The sequence below is a fragment of the Pleurodeles waltl genome, chromosome 9 (genome assembly GCF_031143425.1).
Source record: "Pleurodeles waltl isolate 20211129_DDA chromosome 9, aPleWal1.hap1.20221129, whole genome shotgun sequence".
NCBI classification, from domain to species: domain Eukaryota; kingdom Metazoa; phylum Chordata; class Amphibia; order Caudata; family Salamandridae; genus Pleurodeles; species Pleurodeles waltl.
The window spans coordinates 1,082,708,026-1,082,725,836 of NC_090448.1; the positions used below are offsets into that span (position 1 = coordinate 1,082,708,026).

The following is a 17,811-nucleotide window of genomic DNA, read 5'->3' on the forward strand; positions in this document are numbered from 1 at the left end:
TATGCAGTCAGTCTTTGACCACTGGACACGTCTGGATTTTTGCAAAACTGTTTTTGTGGTTCCTCTATTGAAGAAGCCCTCCCTAGATCCTTGCACTCTTACTAAGCATTGTCCAATATCTCTTAATTCCCTGGACTATTACAGTTCTCTGTTTGTGGGTCTCTCTTGCTACCTTCTTCACAGATTACAGTTTATAAAGAATGCTGCTACCATTCCTGTACTGGATATTCCTAAATTCTCTATGATCTCTGCGCACCTCAATAGTCTTAACTGGCTCCTGTCTACAAGAGATGTCTTTAAAGTCCTCTGCTTCTGCCCTAAGGCCCTCCATAGTTCCTCTAACAACATTTATGTGGCTCATATCTTTTCTAGATGCTCTCCTCCCAGGTTGCTTAATCTTCCTTGTCTTATATTGTAGCATCCTGGGGTTTCTTAGAACGAGGAAGGGATGCCTCTCTTTCTTCGTCAGCACTTCTCAGGCATGGAGTAGCCTTCTCCTTCTTATTCGCTCCGAGTTTAGTCTCACCAGATTCAATAAGTTCTGAAAACCCACCTTTTTCAACTTGACCCATTGCCTTTCTGGCTTACGGCTACAGTGCCAGCAACACTTTAGAAAGTTTGTGCATATTGCAAAATGAAAAAAAAGAAGAAATAAGAAAAGAATTGCTTTCTCAGACCTGTTCAATGTTTATATTTTATTATCACAGACCCTTACAATGAATTATTTGTAAGTTGAGCCAGTTTTCTTCATAAAGATGATTACAGGAAAGTTTGCATAAGCAAGACATACATGAGTAAATAGTACTTCATGGATGGAAATCATGAAATACTGTTCATCTGCCCAAAGATTTAATGAAGTGAGGGATGTGGAGAGACCTGTCTTATCTTCCAAGAGTTGCCTTCCTCTGCTTAATAAATTGACTTCTCTTGACCGTGATAATAGCAACAATTTGTTCACCCATAAGCTTTACCTTCCATATGTGCGTTTCTCTATGGTAATATCTTCAGCCCCTTCACTGACCATTGCCTTCTTTAGTGTTCAGACTTTGTGCCAGTGAGTGTTTACCAAGGTCTGCCCTACTAATATTGCTTTATCTGTCCCAGCACTACATGTTCTTAGGTTCCTCTCGTTCTTAACTGGAGAACACGTTGTACAGGGCTGAGAAGAGTGTGTGATTCTGTGTAGTTAGAAAGATTCAGATTTATAGCCTTTTCAAGAAGTTTAGAGGGGAGAGGTAGCACAGAGAGAGGATGATAGTTGCTGAGGATAGTGGAACCAACTGTGGGTTTCCGGAGAAGTGGAACAACCATATCATGTTTCCAGCTCTTTTGAACAGTAGCTGAAAGATTAGAAGTTTTTCAGAGATGGTGAGAGTGAGGAAAAATGACCTCTGAGGGGCCAATGAATGTGACTGGGCAGAGATCTTAAGGGTAACCTGACTTCATAGAGGGAATAAGAGTGATGATATTTTGAGATGATATTAGATCAAAGTTGACTAGAGAAGAGGTACTGAGCGAGCTGCATGGGCCATTAGAAAAAGCAGTGAGTTGGGCGTGACTTGAGGAGTAGATCAAGGTAAAATTTTGTCAGTTTTGTCCTCGAAAAAACAAGATAAATTGTCCTAGGGATTCTGAGATGGAGTAAAGACATTAGTATAGAAGAAAAAGTTACTTATCGTTGGTTCTGTTCTTTTGGATGGATCTAGCTGCCACTGATTATTTACAACCTCTCTTCCTTCCCGTATGAGTTGACCAACATGGTGTTGTTTTTCCTGCTCTACCTTTTTACACCTTTTCTGCCCTTGGAGACACCATGTGTATATCTATTTCATCTATTGTTAGAGGTGCAATATTGGATCTGTAATCTCTAATGAAATTAATCCAAAACTATAGACTATAAAGCAATGCACCCCTGTCATAAGTTGGGCGGTGATCTCTGTGTGCACTTTGAATTATCATTAACAAGAGAGGGCGGCTTTTGTAGCAACCCACAGCCCTCAGCTTCCATTGTGCCTTCTAGTGCCCAGATGTGCTGGGGCACCACTAGCACAAGCATCCCCTCACCAGGTAGGTCAGCAACTGGTGCCAATGTATGAGGACTTGCCACTCCTATGACTGCATTGGGGGCACAAGAAGGCCTGCATCTTCTCCATGTTTCACTGCATTGTAGAGCTGTGCAGGGCTCCCAGCACCCAGCAGCATGCTTGTTACCCACCCTCTTCTCTGCAGCAGCGGCAGTGCAATGGTATTAACATGTACTAAGTGTCAGCTCAGGCCTCCATCCAGTCTATTTTTAGGGGACCCTCAACTCTGCAATCCCTCATCTCTCTTCTAACATATATGAGTTACCCATGTGCCACCACCCAACAGCCTTGCTGTGGCACTGGGTGCTTTAGGAGGCCTTGATGCATGTCCCTCACTCAAGTCGCCTTATCCAGACTCAGTTACCACAGCGGCCCTTGGCTGCCATCATAGTTGTCCCAGGGCCACCGCAGTGCAATTGCTGTATTCTCTTCTATTCCCCCTTCCTTGGGAAGGGGGGATAAAAGAGAATACAGCAATTGCACTGCGGTGGCCCTGGGACAACTATGATGGCAGCCAAGGGCCGCTGTGGTAACTGAGTCACTGCTGTCTCTCCTCCAAATCCTCTGCACGACCCAGCTGCTTTACAGATAGTGCTCTTGCATCTTTTTGCATAATCCATAGTGATGTGTCCCTTCGGTATGTGGAGCTCAGTTTCTTTTTTGCTTGTTGGCCAAGCAATAGCCCTACAAGGAGCAGGTACAGTTTTCCGGATTCCCCTTCAAGTTAATCTTCATTCAAATTGTAAGCAACTCTTTCTCCACTCGTTTGGCTGCTTACTAAGTAGGATTATATGGCTCTGTAAAAAAAAAAAAAATACTGAGTTAACCGGACATGATACATATGGTGTGCGCCCTTTTGAAAGAATAATTAGCAATGTTGGAGTACTTCAGCTTATCAAGCAATGTTACTCTTGTTTCTTTCATTCTGCTTTTTAAAAAGGGGTTGTGAAATATGTTTCTGGTAATTTTTTAAAATATGTTAGTGACATTTTCAAATTTAAGTTGGCTTCTTGCCAGTCGCCAATTGAGGAACCTTTCAGCAGACCAGAGTTGCTGGGCCCCAGTCATGACGGGTGGGTTTGTTCGAGCTTTCCAAGGCTCCTCAGAAAGATGGTGTGGGTTATAGTAACCTAACTGTCAAACAGCATACACAATAATGCATTGTCCAGTCCATTTCCTAGCTTTTAGTTTAGTGAAATTACTTTACACAGCAACCTAAAATATTACACATTTTCATCGGAACTGCAATTACAAGGTTGTTATTTTGGGTATGATCTTTAATAAGACACTGTAGCCTTCCTTTCGGTTCTCTGTGCCTGCTTCAGGTGATTTCCAATGGCTATAGTGTCCAGTATGTTGTAGGTGTAGTGTCCAGTCTGTTGTAAGTATAGACATCAATCATGTACTGGTGGAGATTATTTCACTTAAAGTAACTCAGTTGCGCAGCTCTGTTCAACGCCTCTCGTCCCTTGCGTTCATTCCGGCAATAAATCCTTAGTCCACCCGTTGGATTCTTTTGCATGATCTAGTCTCATTCATATCGTATGATATGCCCCATTTTATTTGCTGGGTGGTGTTGCATTTCTAGCTGCGTAGCATGGGCAGTTCAGGGACCCACCCTTTCAGCATCAGCTTGATTTCTTTTGAGGAGAGGCAGAGGCTTCGCTATGTCACAGTGGCCGCTGGACGGAGCCTGCACAGCAGTCCTGAGCAGTGGTCTTCTGTGGTTGAGGCCTCCCTGGCAAGATACCAGACAGGTGCTCATATACAGCAGTTGTGGGTTCTAGGCAAAGACACCCTTGATGATGTATCTTCAGTTGAGGCCCCTTTGCATATCAGGGATCCACTTTGATGACAACACTGCTCCTCTTCCCGGTCCCTCTGGCTAAAGGCAGATTGCATATTGACTTAATGTAACAAAGACTTGGTGAAGTTCACAGCAGGAACCATAGAGAGGGGCCGTGGAACCTCCGCAAAACAGGTTATGCTCCTAGTCAGCATTTCTCGGGATTCTCCTGCTGGGCTACTTCTCCAGGGACAGTCTCTCTTGCATGGCTAGACACTTTGCCATTCTCCCTATGCAGATCGTCGACTTCTTCAGCAGAAAGTGCAGTTTTGAGGTGATGCCCTGAAGCCTCTGGGAGACTAAATGTCTGGAAGGAATCAACCCTAGTCACAAAGCAGTTCTTCGGGTACTCAGCAAAGCATTCACTTACTTGGTCAAAAACAGCTTGGAATGGAACAAAGTGGGTGGTTTTTATTCCACTTTTATACACATTTTCCAGACCATGCATATGGATCCACTGACCAAGGCTTTAGAACCATTTTAGGTTGGTTCTCTTTCAGATGTCATTTTCTGGGGTTCCTCAGACACAGTCTTTGTGCAAAATGATGACTCTCACAGAAGATAGCAATGGTTCTGGCTTCAAACATAGATATCCAAAACAAGAGCACAATTAAGTATGTGATTGCTGCATGTGGCTGTCACCAGCCTTCCGACAGCAACAATCACCGACAAACAGAGGGCAGACCTTGCCTAGAAACTTCCTCACTGTAGAAATGACAGTCCAGCCCTGCACCCACTAGAGTCTTAGCACATGAGGACTTGCTGTTGTACCCCTCCAGGACCGAGCACAGGCCTATGTGTCTGTACAACCGCTAGATTAGCGGTACACTAGAACCAAAGAGAAAGTCAGGATACCAGTTTCATATGCAGATGAGCACACATGGCAGGTGTATTCCTCTATTTGGCTTGAAAGGGACACATTGCTGTCCAATCACTTCCTCCTTTGGGTAAGCATGAACAGCATCTGGTTATTGTAGCCTTAGATAGGCTAACCTCTTTTTTTTTTAATATTGACTTTTCAGGGAAAAGTTGTTATTTGTGATTTTTTTTTTTTTTTTATAGATTTTTTTTTTTTTAATATAAAACATGCTTTGGGATTGTGCACATTTTCAGGACTATTGGGTGCTTATAACTTTACTGGTCATTAACATATTCTCCTCTTTGTCCCACAGCCTTTCTCCTGCCAATGTTTAAGATACATGTTGTATGTGTGCAGTGTAGAATGTTGACCAATTTTTTACTATCACGGACTTCAAGAAGAAACATAAGATGTGTCATGTTATTTTGCCATCTAACTCATCATTAGTCTTTTATTACCCTAAAGGGAAAAGTAGCACATGTTGAGATTGTGGCCATGAAGAAATATATTCATGATGTGGTGGTTGTCAGTAGAACCCCACAAGTTTGGAATGTGGAGATTAGGTTGTAGGGTACACAAATGTACAACTATTCAAACGCTTGTTGTGCAGGACTTCCTAGTCTTCCTAGAACCTTTTTTAGTGTGTTAAAGTGGACAAGATTAAGTTAAGTCTTGGTTTTAAATGTTGAAATCTGTTCTACAAGCTGAACAATATGTGCTTTTTCTAGTTTCCTGAAGATCTGCAAAGGCTTACAAGCAACCTAAGGACAATTGATCTGTCGGATAACAAGATTGAGACCCTGCCGCAAATTATGGGAGCATTTTCTTTACTGAAGAACTTAAATCTAAATCACAACAAATTAAGTAAGAGGCTCTTGTGTTCTCTTTTATGTACTATGGTCAATTCTACACTATATCACTTTTACTTAACAGGAAAAATCCATAATTTGTTTAAAATGTTGGTTTTTACTACACCTTTGTTCCTACAATGTATTTCTACTGTTTTTCAAATGGAAGCTCATCAATTCAAAAATAACACAATTTTGCTCACTCAAAACACTTTAAAAAAGCGTGTAAGCACTGGGTTACGACAATACTAGCCATGAGTGCCAGAAAACGAGATCAGCATGTGTCATTTCAGGTATATTGCTCGCATTAGATTTTTTTAAATTGAATATGCAAATATAACAAGTCAAGCAAAACATAACACCAAGAGTCGTCCTCCTAATGGAAACCGCACATATTTGATTTTGTACATAGCATACGAATTGCCCATGACTAATAGCAAATAAAATCATGCTGCTTAGCAATAACTCACCAGGCCGGTGTTGAACAGTAACATGCCAGGAAAAGTAGGGGCGATTCCAGGATAAAGGGGGGGGGGGGGATAGTGCACTCATACGTTGACAAAATAAAACAAATCAGCAATTCGTATTAAGTATATCTTACTCCAGCTGTGTCTAACATGTCATTCACACCATCAGAAAGATTATGGTGCATGCTGCCACTTATTCTGTCGCTTGCGCCTGCAAGGGGACCTAAATAAAGGTGGGGGGCACGATCTTGCCAGTCTCATTTCCTCATATAACTAAAGTTGGTCTGGCAATATGCAGCATCCTTCAACCAACCTGATTTTCCACAGGGATCTCCTTCGACCCCTTCTAATTGCTATCCTGCGCTTGGCCAACAACAACAACAACAACAACTTTCCCACCAGCTTCATAACACCTACCGAAACGTCCCTCACATATCCCAAGAGGGGTGCAAGGAGTCACCATTCCTGTCACAGCGTCAACTATGTCAAACACCTCCTGCCCGTAACTTTGTAGCTCAGGGCATTCCCAAGCAGAATGCAGAAAGTCATCATCAATGCCTGAACACCGCTAGCAGCACAAATCAGAGCGGAGTCCCATGCGATGTAGGCTTATCGAAATATCCGATGTAAAAACTTAGAGTGAATGAAACACAGATGGTAATATGGGGAGAGGGCACGTATATGCGCACAACAATACCTCCAGCTAGCATCCGAGAGAGGTGTGCCCAGATCACACTCCCACAGCACTTTGGTGCCAAGGAAAGCAGAAGATGCTATAGACTGCATAGCAGTATATAGTTGAGTTAGCAAACGGCGAGGTGTCTGGGAGGAATAAAGCAGTTCCAATGCCTGAAATACTGGCAGTGAGGCTGGAAAAATCACCATTCTGTGCTCAAACTGCATGGCGTAGTTGGATGTAGGTGAATCTGTATAGTGGGACATTGTATGGTTCCTGCAGTGCAAAATTAAGAGAAATTAATTGGGCTTCCGGGCATAAGGAGCCCATGGTGGTGAGCTGCATCTTTTGAAGCGTTGTGCGCACGTCTGTTTCGCACATTATGGGGAGAGTGGGTTGATCTATCAGGGGCATCAATAGTGCATATAGAATGCGTGCGCTAACTCTGTGACACAGCCCGTACCATGCCCAGACCGCACACGCCACAATGTCCAACCTGGTGCGTGGTCATGTCAGTGGGAGGTATTTAGCTCTTGAGAGCTGGCAAGGCCATATCAAGTCACACTTCAGGGTGGTGTGGGGCAGGTATTGTATTGGGTGGGCACAGTTCTAGTATAATTCCATATCAGGTGCTGCTAGTCCTCCAAGCTCTAAGGACTTGTTAGGTAAATCCCATGATACTCACAGCTGCTTGTTCACCCAGACCAACGAAATCAGTACCGTTTGGAGCCTTCTCCTGAAATGGCAGGTGAGCGGTATCAGGAGGTTAATAAATACGTACAGAAATTTAGGGAGAACTGCCATCTTGGCTATGGCAGTCATGCCATTGAGCAACAACAGCAGGGATCACCAAGAGGTTACTTTATCTTCTAGCCAGGACATTGCCTGGCCGTAACTGGACGCCCACAGTTCACCCAGGTTCCTACTTAGCCAGAACCCCAAATAGCGGACCGGTTCTGTTGTCCAGCAGAGGGGATATTCAGACACGTGGTGGCGTCCGTGAGAGGTATCACTAGGGACATGGTCCAGTTTATCTTGATCCCTAAAAGTTCTCCAAAGTGGAAGAATTTGCATATGATGGGGTCTAAATTAGTCTGTGGATCCCAGAGACATAGCTTAACGTCATTTGTGTACATAGGGACAAAAATCGCACGTGGTCCAAAAGTGAGAACACAGTGTTGATGGTGTTGTCTAAGACTTGCAGCTAGACTCTCCATCGCCACAGCAAAAAGAAGTGTTGAAAGAAGCCATCCCTGTCGGGTGCCTCTAAAAACTGGGAAGTGCTCGGTGATGGAGCCATTTATGCGTAGCCTGATCAAAGGTTCAGTTTACAACCGCTTGATTAGGCAAATTAATTTGGGGCTAAAGCTCAAGCGAGCTAGGAGCGCAAAGAGGAAAGACCATTCTAAAGAATCAAGCGCTTTAGTAGCATCCAAAAAGATTGCTGCAGCCTGACAAGCAGGATTGATCGACTGCGCCACTGCAAAATAAGTCATCAGAATATATGAGGTTGACCTACCCGGAACAAACCCAGACTGGTCCGGCAGGACGATAGCAGTCAGCAAAGGAAGCAGTCTCGAGTCAGTTTTGCCAACTTTTTAAAGTTCATATTGATCAGTGACAGAGATCGATGTGAGTGACATTTGCAGGGATCCTTATCTTGAGCACAGGTACAATTAGTGCTTCACCCAGCAAGGGAGGCAACAGTCCGCTCTCAATGGACTCTGCGTACATCTCGAGGAGATGCAGCGCCAGTAGATCTGCGTACTCTTCATAGAATGCCTCAGTCAGTCCACCTAGACTCAGCGCTTTATTGCCTGGAAGACTACGGATGACTTGAAAAATGTCTTCCTCTGAAAAGGGGAGTCCAGAAATTGTCTGTGGCCGTCCTCCAGCATCAAAAGATGGATAGTCTCAAAGTAGTCGGCATATGCCTTTACACCGGAGGAGGGAGTGGAGAAGTGCAGGGTAGTGTAGAAGGACTTCATTATACTTAGCACAGCTACCATACCTGCCTGCAGGCCTGTCTCATTGTCCTGAATTTCAATTATACATTCACTGGCCCAAGGCCTGCGCACCAAATTAGCAAGCGTTTTGCCAGCCCTGTCATCCACCCATATCGTCTAGCCCTTGCATCCTTCCCCAAGTGGCACACTTCTTGGCACACCCCTTCATCAAATTGATTACATTTATCTCAAGCCTAAGAAAGAAGCTCCACGTCTTTTGATGCGTAATACCATCTCTCCAGGTCCCCAAGCTGGTGCTCCAGAGTAGACAAGTTGTGGCTCAGCGGGTAGAGGATACCGTGTTGTTTAGCCAGACAGACCCCTCCGATAACCACCTTAAGCGCTTCCCAAAGAGTCCCAGGGGACTGCACAGAACCTTTATTATGAGTGAAATAATCACAAAGGGCCGCCGGTATTCGTGTCTAAACACCTGAGCCCGCAATGCCATTGCCAGTAGCCGCCAAGCAAATGCTCGCTGCACGCCGCTAGGAATGCGCATTTCACAATACACAGAGGAGTGGCCAGAGAGCATGCATGGGTGGTGCACCACTGTGCAAGTCGAGTGGTCCACGTCTTTGGTGGCAATCCACATCTGCGCAGGACCAACTGTTGTGTGTGGTCTTAATGCACGTGCCTTCCCTGCGATTGTAATGTCTGACGCGCCATTGATCCACCAGCTCATGCCCAGTCATGATGGTGTTCAGTGCTTTCTCTGCAGCTGGGTGTGGGGGCCGAGTGTTACTGCTGCAGTCCATTGCGGGGTCCAGCACTACATTGAAGTCACCAACCCAGAGTAAGGTGACAGGTCCCAGTCTACACACAAGACACCACACTTCAGTGAAAAATTCCAGACTGTCTACATTGGGGCCATATACTGATAGTAACCAGTAGGGCAGATCGAACAATACCCCGGAGAGCATGACATACCGACCCGATGGGTCGTAAACTACCTCGCTGGTGCGTCTTTGCGGATGAGAATTGCGACTCAGCGAGCCTAGCACAAATAATGAGCAATGTTTCTTTCCCCGATTTCCCCCCCCGCGCACAGTTGGGACCTGGAGTCTGCTGTGAGGAGTATTTCCTGAAATAGACAAATATCAATATTGTGTCGCCTCAAATAGGCAGACGTCTAGAGCATCTTATGCCCATCGTTTAGCCCATGAATATTCAATGAAAAGCATTTTAGAGTGTGGCTAATGGCATGTAGTAGTGCAGCATCAAGCACAGGATGCGTTGGAGTGAATCTGTAGCAAAACTTGTGGGCAAAGCAAACAACATACTAGAACACTACGTACCACCTGCCTCTCACGCTGACCCCCAATTGGGTCAGACTTCCCAAACCCACCTAAACAACAACTCACAGCAGTTCCCACGGGAAGGGAACATTTTTGTATCTGTGGACTCATCCCAGGAGGCAGTGGAGAGGCCGATATACCTCCATCCCATCAAGGGGATGGGTGGTCAGGGAAGGAAAAAAGGGGAAAGTAAGAAGGGCCATCAGGCCGGCCGGCGGCGCAACAAGAATATGCAATTGTGATTACTAGCCAGTAAGGTTTGAGTTAAATCTCGCCCGCCGCTCAGTCATTGTCACTGAGGAGGCCATCTTCTGCAGCTTCTCGCACCGAGGTGGTATCAGAAGTCTTTCTTTGGAAGCAATTTCGTAGCCACCTTGGGATCCGTATAGAAGTGTAACTTTGTACTGAATTGGATTCTCAGTTTTGCTGGGCATATCAAGGAGTACTTGGCGTCTGTCTGAAGCAGGGACCTTTTCACTGGTAGAAACAGCGAACAGCCTGAACTGCCGGAGTGTAAGCTGGAAAAATGGTAAGTGTATTGTTTTTTTCAATTAAGGGACGCTGCTCTCTATAATTTAAAAGTTGTGCAATGATAGCATGCGCGGGGCACAGTGATCTGTGCGCTCGCATCAACTACCAGCACTGCAGACAAAGCCTCAGAAAACAGAGATCGCAGCATGACCTCTACGTAATCTTCCATTTGACCCGTGGATGGGGACTCAGGCACCCCCAGTATGCGAAGGTGGTTCCTCTGAGAGCAGGCTTCTAAGTCCTCATTTTTATTTCAGATGACCTCAAGCACTTTTTTCATTTGTAGAAGTTGCTCATCTGATTTGTGGTGCACATCAACAAAGTCTGAGGTGCGGTGCTCAAGTTGGTCAAGTCTGGAGCCATGATCAACGACCCTGTCTTTGAGCCGGTCCATCCGGTCTGTGAGTTGATCCAGTTTGGTGCCTATTCCTGAAAGGCTCTGCTTTAGGTCTAGTAACATGGCCTTGATCAACACAGTCTGGGCCTCGTCTTCCGGGGTGGGGTCCATAGGGTCCTCATCATATGGCTTATTCAAAGCCCCAGACATTTTGCGGGCTTCGAACAAGAGTTTTGTCTGCCTGTGGTCAGCCTTCCCCGTGTTGCTCGTCCAGATGATGCAAAAAGTATGTGTCACGAGTGTCCGATCATAGCCAAGATACCCTACACCAGAAGCAAAGCAATATCCCGCCTCATAGCAGGCAGTCTCCCCAAATGTAACTGCAGGGGTGTGCGCAGTGTCACTACTGGCTTGGTATTCGGCAGTAGAGTCATCCAGCCCCCACCCATATAGCGCCAAGGAAGCAGAAGCAGCAGATACAACACAAGGTCCCGCCACACTCAGCGAGATGATCCAGAGTGCAGTCGGGCCTATAGGCGATCCAAGCGCCTACTCTGCACAGTTCACCCCCCTCACTCCCCCAAAATCTGCCCAGCGGGGCGTGTATGCGCCTCTAGCGCCAAAGCCTAGGGAGCCAGATCAGGAGGCTCAACAAGGGGCAATTAGTTAGAAAAGAGTTGCTTCTGTGAGATCCTCCTGCACTGCTGCCCTGTCCTACGGCACCACAGTGTATGCTCAGTCCCATAAGGAGGTAAAGTAGGGCCAGTGGGGAGGAATCCCCCACACTGCTCGCCGGGTTCAACAGCTCCCAAGCACTATTACCAGGGGGACAGGTGGTGCAAATGAGCCCTCATGTCGAGGGTTTTAATGCAACAGGTGTACACTCCACAGGGCGCAGCCGTTGCCAACATGGAGAGCGCTACGAACATCTCATCTTGCAAAGTAGTCTTGACAGTGTCATTGGGGAGGTGGGTGGGGGGGAGGGTTGGCTTGCAGCCTGTAAGGTAAAATGGTTGTCTCCATGCCACACCAGAGAGCCCGGGCTCTCCCCCTCATGCACTGCTCACGTCTTCAGTCTCTATAAGTTCACCGGGGAAAGCACTAAAAGTCTCGGGTTGGGGAGGGAGCAACTCATCCGCCCCATGCGATGCTTCGTCGTCTTGGAGCAGGCCAGCACGCTCAGTTAGCTAGCTCACCTCCCCTCTGTTGCTGCACTGCTGAACCTAAAAGGTCCGCCACCCCCGCAGGCCACAGCTTTCAGCAGGGCTCCGCTCTCCCCATCCATCCTGCACTAGGTCGACTCATCGTCCGTGCCGCCGGCCTGTCGACTGAAAGGAATCCAATTCAGGCAACCCCCTCCCAGCAGGGTGCCCAGGGTACAGCGGGCGAAGGGGACTCTCCCTCAGTGCCTCACCCTCACAGGCCGCTCCGAAGCCTCCGTGCGGCCCACCTGGTATTCAGAGGCATCAGCAACTCCCCTAGACTCACTCTCTCACAGACACCAGGTAGAAGTGGATCTGGCGTCACACGTCTTGCCGGAGGGCCAGGTTCCAAACTAGTGTGCCTCCTCAGCAGGACTGTAGACATGTTGCAGAGGGAGGGAGGGAGGGAGACGCTCCTATAGTGCTGCGCGCTCACGGTCCCGTCGGGCTCAGCGCACTGCTCGCGCAGCAGTCTGCGGCTTTCACGATTCTGTTGCGGCCCCCAGGTCGCCAAACTTCAATGTGCACCTCCCGACTGCACAAGAGATGTCAAGGCCATTCAGTCAGGTGCCGATGGCCACAGGTACAACTAGAAATTTCAGGATTAATCTCCCGACCGCCAGAGCTATACCCAAGGGTGGCCATCTTACTGTCAGGCCAATCCACCAACCCCCCCCACTCTCTTTAGAATTAATAGAAGCTTAGCTGAAAGCATAAGCGAGCTATTCAGCACAACACAAACTAAGCTGCTTGGAGGACAATAGTAATGCATAAATTATGCATAACAGAAAAAAAAACTTGGGACCAGTTATTATTTTATATGAATAGCATTCAAAGTGAAATGCATCCATTTTCCTTAAAGGGAACATCTATGGAAAAGGATGGTGAAATACTGTGAATCTGGGATTAATTGCAAGACAGAATACTATGCCATGGTATTTCTACTACTTTCTGAATTTGTTTTGTTGGGATTTACTTTAATACAGTACTCAAAGAACCCCTAATAGATCGCTCTTTAATCTCATATGGAACTAATGAACCGGTCTCCGAAGGAATACGGTGCCTGGATTTAATCAATGTATGGTGGGCCCAAGATATGTATAAATGGGATTATTCCTTTTTTTGACCAAATTAACACCGGTTCTAATCTAGAATCAGCTTCTTTCTAATTCACAGGACCGCCCTCAATAGGGTCGCCATGACAGCTAAAGAAATCCAGTTATTATGCAATACTTCCTCAATTTTACTTAACTTGAAGTGTGTGCTGCGTTGTCATGAGATGTCAGAACCTGTGGATGTTGAACAAAATTGTTTGTATTTTGTGATCTCACCATTATGGAGTCCATGGCAGAAGCTATAGACCACTACTACATGGTGAAAATGGTTAAGGGAGAGAATAACCTGGGACATGTATATGGCTAAAGCAGAAATTCAAGGAGGAGCTCATAGAACATGCTTTTTACAATCACAACCAGAATGACAATGCAAAATAGAAAACTGAATTCATGAATTAATTGTAAATCACAGGACGAATGGTCACATAGAACTTACAGAGATCTGCACACTGCAAAGGGGGAGAAAAGAGGGCATCCTGGTACGGAGGTGGTGCATAAACTCCTTTACATACAACATAATTCTATAAGATTGGAGATAAAATCACTAGGCTGCTGGCTTAAAAGAAGATCCACACAAAGATACCAATCTGTAACCATATTATGAAAATAAGAGATGCCGAAGATAAGGGCAATACAAACAACGATGATCAATTGAAAGTTTTCAAAGAATGGTAGTCCTTATGTATCTTGAGTTTAGGTACCATGCCAGAGCAATATGCCTTTTCAACAGATTTAACTTTTTCTTGTATCGAGCTAGACTTGTTGAAAACCCTAGCTTCTTCAGTAGGCTCCGTAGTGGTCACAGATCCAGTCAAGGTCATTCCCAGCGGCAAGGCCTCTTGATTGCATGGCTTCTTGACCCCGTTTTAAACGGCATATATCACCCTATTAGCACAATTGTGTTCAGTTTCTTTTTGGTGTTTCTTTCTGTCACCCCTAAACCTTCTGTTACAATCAGATAGAAACCCCTGTGAGTTGATGCTACCTTCTTGAAGCCCACTTTGAAAACGTCCCGACTTCATTAGCAGGGAACTGTAGGTCACACATAAAGCCCGGGCTTCATTACTTGACTCCCACAATTCTTTCCTTCAGGAGACCAGGCTGAAGTTTGCCTATTTTTAATTATGACACAATTGGTATTGGTCCCTGGGATGATTTCACGGAGCTGGGTTGCTGCCATACCACGACTGTTGATGATGTGCACTTGGAGAGCATGACATGCTAAATATTTTATTGATCTGCCCTGCACATACTGGTTATTAGTTAAAGGTATTTGTCCGCTCTTGGTGAACCTGAGGTGGTCCGGATTCCTCCATCAGCCAGGCTGGCTTTCTTGCATGACCTGTCCAGTTGCAAGATACCCGCAAAGCATAGGAAATGGTGTTTGGCGCAAGACTGGCTACTGCCAAGCACTTTGTCTTCCCCCCACTGGCGGGTTCCTAGTGGGGATGATTGGCTTTCCGAACTGGCAAAAATTGCCGACTGCGAATGTATCACCTGTAAGAGACTCAGTTAAATTCATGGTTATTCTCGGGTGTGGAAACCCTTTTTGCGGCCAAGTGGTTTACCACCCAACAGTGCATGGCGGATGCCTCCTCATTAAGGAATGCTTGTCTGCTGAGCCTCCTAGCTGTTGGACTGTATCACGAGCCATAGGAGGGAGATACATTCCATCTCTCCTTAGTTGGGGTGCTCTGCATCATGACAACGGGTTTGGTTCATGTTATGAAGATTGAGCGATTGAAGGTTTGTAATCTACCTATGCTACATGTGTAATTTTGTTACTGAATGTACTGATTACTATGTGCAAAGCACCCCAAACTACCAATACACAATTATTGCCAAAAAATCTAAACCCTGTAACTGCACCTCATGCAGGCTAGTTGTTCTCCAAAACCTCAACGCGGAGATGTTTACAAAGATTCTGATATCCAGGTTAGATGCAACATGGCCAGATGTCATCTCGCTTCACCAGCTGGGCTTCGCCAAAGGGAGGGCCACATCTGATAACACTAGATTAGTGTTAACACTCATCAGGATAGTTGAGTGCCCAAACCTCCTTATATGTGCCCTCTCTCTAGATGCTTAAAAAAAGTATTCAGTAGAGTTAAGTGGCTCTATCTGTTCAAAGTGCTCAGAAACGGGCTTGCGTCCAACCTTAAAAGTATATACTAAAGCTAACATGTTGTGCCTGCATATGAAAATTGGAATCAGTGGGCACCTATTTCCTAAATTGATAGTTTTCACAGGAGTGAGGCAAGGATGCCTAGCACCACTTTTGCTGGTTGCCCTTTTCTTAAAACCACTCCTTCAGAAAATTAAATTTCTGTACACAATATAAATGGGATAAATATGGTATCAGTGTGCAGCACACAACTTCGTTGTTTGCCAGTATTCTGTGTATGTTATCTGACCAGGTGTGGTGTTGCCTGCCTGGCTTACTATGCTAAGTGAGTGTTTGTCATTCTCTAGTTTTAAAATTAATTGTGCTGAGTCACTAGGGATGGGCATTAGGGTTGATGAAATAGAAGTGCTCACCCTCTTTTGATGCACTGGCATATAGAGGATGTGAGGCAGATCAGATATTTGGGCACTTATCTACCATGGTAAACCAAAGCCCTCTAATTATAGCTTCCCAGGCTTACTTGTCTATCTTTTTTAAATATTTCAACGAATGGAACAGATTAAAAAATATCTTGGTTTGGGAGAATAGCATGTCTAAATATTAACATTATACCTATGCTCCTATATGTAGGTCAATCACAAACCCACTTGATTCTGAGATCAATAATTAAGTACATACAGCAACAGCTAGTCTTTTCCATGGAACAGGAAAATAGAGAGAGAAATGATATCAACTGTTTATTAAGCCTTTGAGGATAGGGGATTAGGATTCACATATATAGCATATTACTTCCTCAAAGCAAAGGTCCGTCCAGCATTAAATGGACAACCTCAATAATAATTCAACCCTGGTTTAAAGTTCAACATGAATTTTCTGATATCCGCGTAGAGACTTTTTTTGGTTTACCCAGAGATCAAGAAATAACATAGGTCACTCACTCCTCACAATAACCACCCTTGTAGAATCCAGGTACAGATTCTCCCATCACCGACCTCCCCTGCCCAGTTACGCCAACCATTACCTAGAATTCCTCCCAAGAACAGACTATAGGCAATTTGGTATGTGGAAAAAAGTGAAACCCATTGGTACTGAAAGACCTGTTCGATCATGATGAACTAAGAGATCAGGGGCCAGATGTACGAAAAGATTTTACCCATTCTGTTTCTATGGGAAATTGTGTGCGTACATATGGCCATAGATATCTTGTTTAGTGCTCTTTCACATATCATCAGAGACAATTTCCTTTTGGCCCATTTGAGACAGTGGGCAGCATCCCCACAGGTTAAAGCTGGGTTGCTCACTGTAGCTGTGACAGATTGAGAGAGTCGCCGCAGCCTGGACCGGATTGCCTGGGCCATTGTCTGGCGGAGGTGTGTCTCTGGACTGGAACCTGTCAAACAGGGAGTTGAGAGGAGGTTTGGAGGATACCACAACCGGGGTTGTTTTGCTGCAGATGGACATGGGGGGAGACCTTGGCAGTGTCCATCATCCTGGATAAACATGACGTGGGGAGTTGAAACATTTCTTTCTCTTATAAAGTGTTCCAGGAATGCACATTCAGGTAGAGCTTTTTATTGTTTCAATAATACAGTGACAATTTCCATTACGGAAAATTAAGAATGCAGGGAACTTTCCTTTCTCTTTTTTTACCGAATGGTGTGGACTGGCACATCGTTCTGTCACGCTCAGCCATGATGAACTTAAAAGGTACCTCCCGTACGATTTCATGTTGCTTTTCTCTTCTCTTTTTTTTTTTCTTCCCTCTTAAGCTCGGGTCGCATATGCAGTAGTGCCTTGTATGCAATGCCAGAAGCAGTCTCCAGCAACTGACCTTGTATACTTTCTTAGTATCTTGCTCGGAGAGCAGCTGTTTTGTGTGCACCTATCAAAACAAGATTCTTTGAAACATGGTAATCTGCTGGAGAACAAAGGAGGCGTCAGTAGGTAGTATAAAAGATTGTTTTTTTAATCAGGCTTTTTTAGAACCACATAATTCTAAACCACTTCACATGCTGTACTGACTGGGTAAGGGCTGGTTGTTTTGACTTCTTATGATGGAGAATCAGCATTACAAGTAACCTTTATTTCTACATTAGAACCACAGACAATTGGCACAGACTGATAGATGCCTACTTGATTTTCTCCTCTAAAGGTATGTTTGAGGACATGGAATTGGTATATAAAACAGAAAAAACAGTTAAACCCAACTACACTAATTCACGGTATCCATCTAAATAACATGAAAACCAGTGGGAAACCTGGCTAGTCACTAAAGGCTGCATATGATCCCACAAGTAATTTAATAAGGTCAAACCCTGGAATAAAAATTACCTAGCACTCTGGCAGACTGATAGCATGTCAAGCAAAACATATTACATTGTTGGGTGGTCACACATCAATAGAACTGGATACCTCATATG

The 17,811-nt window shown here is 45.1% G+C and overlaps 1 protein-coding gene across 1 annotated transcript in view; it reads left to right on the plus strand.

The window, feature by feature from the left end:
• The window catches only part of LRRC57 (leucine rich repeat containing 57), a 66,758-nt gene that overhangs the window by 14,551 nt on the left and 34,396 nt on the right, over nt 1–17,811 (plus strand). The window contains exon 3 of the mRNA XM_069208755.1: nt 5,518–5,653. Within this exon, the coding sequence (XP_069064856.1) occupies nt 5,518–5,653 (136 nt within the window). The remainder of the gene's footprint in view (nt 1–5,517; nt 5,654–17,811) is intronic.